Source organism: Crocodylus porosus, unplaced genomic scaffold, assembly GCF_001723895.1.
Source record: "Crocodylus porosus isolate Cpor-Errol unplaced genomic scaffold, CroPor_comp1, whole genome shotgun sequence".
In the NCBI taxonomy this organism is placed as follows: domain Eukaryota; kingdom Metazoa; phylum Chordata; order Crocodylia; family Crocodylidae; genus Crocodylus; species Crocodylus porosus.
The window spans coordinates 23,107,241-23,115,587 of NW_017728931.1; the positions used below are offsets into that span (position 1 = coordinate 23,107,241).

The following is an 8,347-nucleotide window of genomic DNA, read 5'->3' on the forward strand; positions in this document are numbered from 1 at the left end:
TATATATATCTATATCTATATATATATATCTATATATATCTATATATATAGTGGTCTTTTGTTTTAATTGTGGAGGAACATGGATTTTTGGGGTATTTTACAGAGTGACTTCGGGATTTTTTTATCAGGAATTTTTCAGTGTTCAAATAGGAAATACTAGAATTTCAGTGGCAGGACCTTGCCTGCTCAGAGCTGGCACCTTGGACCCGGCTGGAGGTGGTTGACCTCCTAGTCAGTTGTAGCCAGGAGGATGTGCTTTGACAGTTCAAAGCAGGCTACCACACCCAGAACATCTTCCTGGTAATAGATGCCCAGACTGCTGCAGTGGGTAGGGGGTGCAGGGAACTCTCAGGGCTGCTTCAGCAGTCCAGCTGGCACAAGGGGTAGTGTCACCAGCTTCCAATTGGCTGGGTCCCAGAAGCTCCTGAGAACAAGTAGCCTTGACTTACTTGAAAGGGCATCTTTTTGTACTGCGGGGGCCAGGACAGGGCAGCTTTTTATACTGCTGGGGACAACACAGGTTCTGGCCCTGGGCTCTAGCTCCCCCTGGCTGCAGATCCAGGAGGAGGCAGGCAGGGTTATTTTGCACCAAGTGGCACAATTTGCCCCACACTGAAGTGCATGTCTGGGCACATGCGCTGAGGTAAAAAGCCCCAGCGCAAATTTGCACCACTTGTATTTGAGCTGCTGCATGTGCGTGTGCTTGCATTTGTGGATGTGCCCTCTGGGTCCTACCCTACAGCCAGCTTTGTACCCATCTAACCATCTCACAGATTAGCCCACTATCTTCCAATATTATCATGAGAGCATCATGGGATACCAGATCAAAGTGGAAGTCAAGGTATACAATATCTACCACTTGTCCATCACCCAGGTGGCGAGTCACCTGATCGTAAAAGGAGATGAGGTTGGTTAGACAAGACTTGCGCGCGACTAAGCCATGCTGGCTGTCATTCAGAATCCTACCTTCTGGAAGCCTATCACACATAGACTCCTTAATTAATTTTTTCCAGGATTTTCCCTAGGATAGATGTTAGGCTAATTGCCCCATAGTTACCTGGGTTCTCCCTCCTCCCCTTCTTGAAAATGGGTATAACATTGGCCCTCTTCCAGTCCTCAGGAACCTCTATGAATCTGTGATCGGGCTAAATCAAAAGAAGTTTGTATGACCTGAGACACCAGGTCATACAGAACAGCTCTGTAGGCTAGATCCAGTCTGTAGGTCACTGGTTTGACACCCCTGGTCTTTAGGTTCACTTCTGGTTGGAAATCTTGAGAGGAGATTTTCATTTGATGCTGGTTTCTGGTTTGAGTTATGCTAGAAACAACACAAGAATGTCATCTCTTGGGGTGTATTTGTACTGCCATTTCAGGTCTTGTGTGGAGCTCATAAATGAAAAGGTGCCTGAAACCTATATGCAGGGTGGAAGAGAGACTCATCCAGGCTTTTCATGTTACAGAAAGGTCAATTTTGAATGGATGATTTTGTCTGATATTCTGTGTGGGGGGGAGCGGAATTTTTTTATTTTAATTTTATAATTAATGGCCAAGAGTATGCTTGACTTTGTATAAGACACTGAATATAATGAACCTTTCTGACAATTCAATAAGCAGCAGATGAGCCAATGAAAAGTCAGGGTCTGTTTGTTGCTGCGGTATTTTTCCTTCAGATGAAGTAGTGGGATGAAGAGTTAGCTTGCAGAGGAAGTGTATTCTTAAGAATGATTTGAAAAGTGCCCTATGCACAGAGATTAGAAGGGAAACTAGTCTTATTTGAACTGGTTCACTCTTCTCTAATTGTGATGCTTAATCAATGGGCCATAGGAGTAATCAAAGCATTGTCCTTGATTATCTCTTTCTGTATAAGTCTAATCAAATGACAAATGCAAAACAAGTGTCATTTTTGCATTGCTTAATACATTCATTTCTTGCTCAGTGGCATGCTATAAATCATGTTAATCGCATTTCAGCTCTCTAGTGTCTGATTTTTTTTCTTGTCTCTCCTCTCCTTGGCTCTAACCTTTTTCCCTCTCCCTGATATATAGATTGAGCTCATGATGTGTCCAGGATTGTTAATCTGTTAATTGGTTGTAAATCTTTGATCTGACCCTGTAGTCTAAAAAACCAGGAGTGGACTTTACTTATACCTGTAATCTCATAGATTGCATTGGTGCTACAGACATGTATATGGATGACTTCTTTTAGCAAAGGTTTTCATGTTGAAGCTTTGAGAATTTAGCCATCTGGTGCCTAAAGATACAGATACACGCTGAGTGGGATTAGTCCTTCTACTTCTAATGGGAGATATCCTGTTTAGATGTATTATAAATCTCCATGAATGACTGGTGCCTCCCAAGACTTGGGGGGGCACCACGGCAGCAAGCGGGGACTGCCCGCAGCCATCAGTGTCATTGTCAGTGAGCGGTGAGAGGGGATCGCCTGCAGCTGCTAGTGTTGGTGTTGTTGTGGGTGAGTGGAGACTGCGGTGGCGGGGCGGGGGGTGGCTGCAAGTGGCAACCACCCGCAGAAGCTGGCGGCAGCTTCGGCAGCAGCCAGTCTCAGGGGGGCACATGCCCCACCCATAACCCCCCATGCGTCGTCTATGTAAATCTCTGTAGGTGCCTATCTGCATCAGGAGGGACCTACATACCTTTGTCAAACTGGCCTTTCAATGCCAGGGCCCCATCTTGTTTGGTGGCCCTCAGTTCCAACTGCAGACAAGGGGAGTTGGAGATGCTTAGGACCAGGCAATGTCCAGCTTCAAACATGTTGTCTGTCAGTCCATGTTGAGAAGTTTAATAGGCTCAGATGGCAGTACTCCTTGTGGTGACAGGTTGGTTTGAGTGGGGCTCTGTCTTGGTCAGTCTCACTTCCAGTGCCAGCGTTATGACCATTGGTGGGGGAAAGAGAACAAACTCTTAAAAAAAGCATTTGGATTATTTTTTTTCTCTCTCTCTGTCTCTCTAAAACTAGATTTTCCTCCCATTTCTTTTTTTATTGTTGGCTGTCTGCAAACTAGAGCTGTGTAGCTGCATTTGTTGGGTCTGCAATAACAGCAGGTTTTTGAAGCTGCTGATGTCAAATAATAACGTAAATAGGACTATTGTCTCAATTGCTTGTGACTTGTGTTTGTTATAATGATTATCTAGACCCCATGGCCCTGGGGCAAAGTGCATCCTTTGTGTTACAGTCCAAAGCTGGCCCTAGCACATCCTTGCTGGAACATAAAAATAATATTCAGGTGTGTTACTTGTCCACAAAATAATTGGAGAATTTATAATGGGTCCTGATACAAGCAAATAACCCATGTGCCTAATCAGCAGAGAGATGGCGACCTTCCTGCTTCAAAGAAGAAACGCCAAGCAGGGGAGAAGATTATGTATACTTTGGTCTCTGTACCACATGGAAATGACATTGCATCTCTCTTTGAACTGGATGCCACCACTCTTCAGAGAGCTGATTGCCTGGTTCCAAGGTAAAACAAAATAAAAAAAATAAAAAAAGATAGTGCTGCACTGACCAGGCTTCTCTCTAGTGATATACTGGTGGGTAAAGCAGAACAATCAAACAGAAACTAGCATTATTCTTCATTTAAAATTGAGGAGTGTTCACAGATAAACAAGAGATATATAAAACATGATCCTGCAGCTATGATTGGATAAAATAATTGTAAGGACAGAACATGTAAGACCTAAAGGGAGTCTGTCAGGATAAAAATAATAGGCCAGATGTTGCACTGAATATAACTGAGAGCAGAGTTGAGCTCAGCACACTGCTTGGAAAAACAGGACTGGTGATAGATCATTCACAGTAAATAATTTATTCGATGACTTTTGCTTGTCTCCCTGGCAGATCACAATAACTTTTTAAATGTATTTTTGTTAAAATTTATTCAAAAATAGCTTTTTGAATGTTTTACTGTGGGGATTAATTGTGAATATTTGAAATTTAAACCATTGCTTAGCTACAGTTGTCCAGGTAAGTCACATGGTGCAGTCACTTTGGGGCAAATTGTTGTCTGTTGATTTAAAATTTGATTCCTAAGTATGTGGATGTAACATTAAAGTTTATTTTCTGTGTTCATTTTTTTGCCAGCACAGTTCACTGGTCTGAATATTCAGACTTTGAATATGAAATAAGGTATTCAGACTTTGTCAAAGAGAATTAATTTTAACAGTAGAAGTAATATTCCCTGAAAAAATGATTGCATTAATTTCTTAGTGGTACCTTATGACTGCATCACAAGTTATTAAACTGAAATATTTTTTAAAAGTCCAGTATTTGCATTTTGTGAACTTGATTAATAGTGGAGGGCTGTAAGATGATACAAATATTTACTCATGTTAGCATGAGCTTGCAAAATCTAACCATTAGCCTAGGAAACCTTATTTGTCAGTTTTACTTTTCTGGCATGTTATATTTTGGTAAACATATTGGTTGAGATTCATTAAAATCTTTTTACTTGGACTAGACTTTATAAATAAAATGTTTTCTTTGGGGCTCAATTAATCTCTTTCTTAGTGTCTCTGAAAATGTCTGGCACAAAACCAGTGCATCCTTCTTTCTCCAGCCTTGTTGTTTTGTTTGGTTTTTCTCTAGGAACTCTTATGTGAGACTGAGGCACTTATGCACTAATACCTGGGTGACCAGCACTAGCATTCCGATAGACACAGATGAAGAGAGACCTGTAATGTTGAAGGTAAATATTGGTGAACGTGTATGAATTTACCAAATTCATTTCTAAAACTTTCTGTCAATGATTTAACATCCTTGTGATTTACTTAGTGAAAGGTGGAGAATTGCTTATCCAAATTAAAGTGTGCTTAAATAATATTACAGATTGGGACGTGCCAAACAAAAGAAGACAAGGAAGCTTTTGCCATTATTTCAGTTCCTCTGTCTGAGGTCAGAGACTTGGATTTTGCCAATGATGCCAACAAAGTGTTAGCTTCAACTGTTAAAAAGTTGGAGAATGGAACAATAACACAAAATGAAAGGAGGTTAGTAATCTTCTGTGCTTCCCTCCCTCCACCCATCTCCCTTCCCAGTCAGTACCATGCACAGGAAGTATATACTATGGCAATGGATGTGGGGGTTACATTTGGACAAGTAAGTAGTTGGGTGAGATGGGGGTAGGGGGTGAGCGTTTGAGCTCAGGTCTCATACTCTCTTCTCTGTCACTGACTTCTGCTAAGACACTGGATGAGTCACTAAAGTTGTGTCTGCACAGCAAACCCAGCAGTAGCACCCTCAAGTGGACTGCTTTGTTTAGTGAGGGCTTCCTCCTAAACCAGAAGCAGGGCAGCTGTGACCATGTAGTTCCAGAAGTCAGCATTGCCCCGAGTGTTAATGATGCTAAGTAAGCCTGCCTTAAGTGCTGCCTGGATACAGCTTCCAGTTGAGAAGGCTGCCAGTGTGGAGCGCACAGCTTGAGGAGGGTATCACTGCCAGGCACAGTACGTTTATAGTGAAAACATAGCATACCTTGATTCCCCATTTTGAAAATTGGCATAGATTCATAGATATTAGAGCTGGAAGGGACCTCATAAGGTCAACAAGTCCAGCCCCCTGCCCAAGGGCAAGAAGTCAGCAGGGGTCAGAGGATCCCAGCAAGATAGACATCTCAGTGTCTCTTGAAGGTGTTCAAAGCAGGTGCTTGAACCACCTCATGATAGTGCTTCTTGGTCTCACAGGGACCTTTTAAGCACTGAACATAGATAAGGAGGAAGAATAGGCAAATGTAAATTTATAATTTGAGTTTCTACCCTAAACTGCTTAAATTGTATAATAATTGAATCCTCTGGGCCTGATTCTTTATTTGCAGTAAGCCCATTGAAGCCACAGCCAGTGTAAAGGAACCTTAGAGTAGTGGTAATTCAGGTCCCTTCACCTTTCTAAAGCAATATAAAGGGGCCTTAGCATAACTGGGAAGCTGGCCCAACATCTACTCCTCTCTTTTTCTCAGCCCTCCTTTTATCTTCCCTAATTCCCTAGTCACTTCTTCATAATACTACTGTAGTTAAAGTATCTGCCCTTCCCACTCATCCACGCTTCAACTGCAGCTGTTCTAGAGTGTCTGCCCTTCACATCTGCCCATGAATTAAGGGATTTTGTTGTATGTTGTAGCCAAATGTATCACACTGCTGGTGATGTACTTTACTATTTATTTTCAGCTGTCTGTGGTAAAATTGAATATTAGACAGCATCTCGGATACTATTAATTTGTAACTTTCATTCTACTGTGGATCATGCACAACTTTTTGCTGAAAATGTTAATTATTTTTGGCAATAAAATCGAATGTTTGTAGATTATCAAATCAAGAGCTTTTTTGTCAGTAATGATTGGAACAGATTGTTTGGTGGTAGATTGAAGATTTATCCTGATGTGCACTGCTCTAATGGTCCAAATGAAGTGTCCTCCTATTAGCTTTGCTGTGTTGTCATGATTCAGCATCATCAAGCAATGAGGCTATTGGTGTGATACAATGTTGAAAATATTTCAAAGCAGTTTCAGTACCTAATCATTACTTCTGTATCCCTGCTTTTTTAAAATGAATAGAATCATATTATCACAGATAAGTAGGGCTGAAAGGGGGACCTCAGAAGGTCATCTACTGCAGCCCCCTGATGGAGGGCAGAATTATATCCAACTAAACCATGCTGTCAAAGTGTTTGTCTAAGCTACTCTTAAACTTCCAAGGATGGAGATTTCACAGCCTCCCTGGGTAACCAGTTCCAATGCTTAACCACTCTCCTAGTAAGAAAGTTCTTCCTAGTATTCAACCCAAATTTTCCTTGGTGCAATTTAAGACTGTTGCTCATCATGTTGTTCCCTGTGGCCATAAAGAATAGTCTATCTCCATCTTCTTTATAACTTCCCTACAAGTACTTGAAGACTGTTATGAACCCCCTTCTCCATCTCCATTCATTCTTTTCTTCTCCAGACTAAATAAACACAGTTTTTCTGGTTTTCCTTATAAGTCATGTTTGCCAACCCCCTAATGATTTTTTCATGCTCTCTGTTGGACTCTTCCTAATTTGTTGAAGCATGGGGTCCAAAACTGGACACAGGATTCCGAATGAGGCCTCATCAGTGCTGAATAGAATGGAGGACTTGCTTCCCTTGACTTGCAAGTGTCACTTATATTAATACAGCCCACTATGCTATTAACCCTTTTTCTGTAACAAGAACACACTGTTGGCTCGTATTCAGCTTAATAGTGTTTTTCGTTTCCACTTACTCCACCATGTTCTGGCTTAGATGCATAGTGATCCCACAAGTTTTGTCTTGTTGCTCAGTCCCACACCATCTGTTTGGAAAGCATCCTTATGTTGTGAGTCTTGCTCTACTCAATCATAGCTACACATGGGCTATGATTTTGTGTTGATCAGTAGGTTAGCCACACTGTTGCTATTTTTATTAATGACAGTTGTGTGCCAGAATTCCTTAGCTGGCTTTGAAACTCTCCACCAAAGATCCAAATGTGACTCTAGTAGCAGACTAATTTGTAGCCCAGACTGGATCCTGGCCAAATTCATGACCCCTCTTGAGGTCAGTGAAGTTAAATAGGCTTTACTGGGTACAACTACATGAGGCGTTACTGCGCAGTAGCTGGTTGCTACCATACAGTAGCATTGCTGGATGCGACAGTATTGCACAGTGGTAATGAGCTCGTTGTTACTGTGCTGTAGCATCACGAAAAATCATGCGGGGATGGTACTGAACAATAACGCTAGTTACTGTGCAATCATTTAGTACTTGCATAAGTAAATGACTAAATGGCTGCTCAGTAAAAACTGCGCAGTCTGCTGCTCATGTTGATGCAGCCACTGAACAAAATCTGGCCTTCTGTGTGCTGACAGCTTTCCCCCACCCTTTGTTTTCCCTGGCTTATTTATTAGTTCTAGGGTAAGAGCTTGTGGCTTTGTAGAGGTTCTGCAGGAAAACTGCTGGTTCTTCTCAAAGATGTTCCTTAAAGTGAGTACAGTGACCATTTTGATTTCAGAGTTGCAGGTGCAATGTCATGATGTTATTTGCTTGCTTCTCCCAGGAATGAGAGCCATCCTTTGGTAGCAGCAGAGACATTCTTTATTAGAGCACATCCTAGTTCTCACTAAAGCTCATTCAGCCTAGTAAGGACAGCAAGACAGACTGCCTTTTTTTCAAATCCATTTTCAATGCTTCTTTTGATCAATGCTGTCAGGGGCTGGTATTTCATAGTTTTCATAGACATTAGGGCTGGAAGGGACCTCGGGAGATCATCGAGTCCAGCCCCCCGCCCAAAGGGCAGGAAGTCAGCTGGGGTCATAGGATCCCAGCAAGATAAGCATCCAATTTGCTCTTGAA

General features: G+C 41.9%; 1 protein-coding gene across 1 annotated transcript in view; it reads left to right on the forward strand.

Moving 5' to 3' along the window:
- ITPR2 (inositol 1,4,5-trisphosphate receptor type 2) overlaps positions 1-8,347 on the forward strand; it is a 361,003-nt gene that overhangs the window by 134,819 nt on the left and 217,837 nt on the right. The window contains exons 11-13 of the mRNA XM_019544387.1: positions 3,321-3,475; positions 4,600-4,699; positions 4,840-5,000. Of these exons, the coding sequence (XP_019399932.1) occupies positions 3,321-3,475; positions 4,600-4,699; positions 4,840-5,000 (416 nt within the window). The remainder of the gene's footprint in view (positions 1-3,320; positions 3,476-4,599; positions 4,700-4,839; positions 5,001-8,347) is intronic.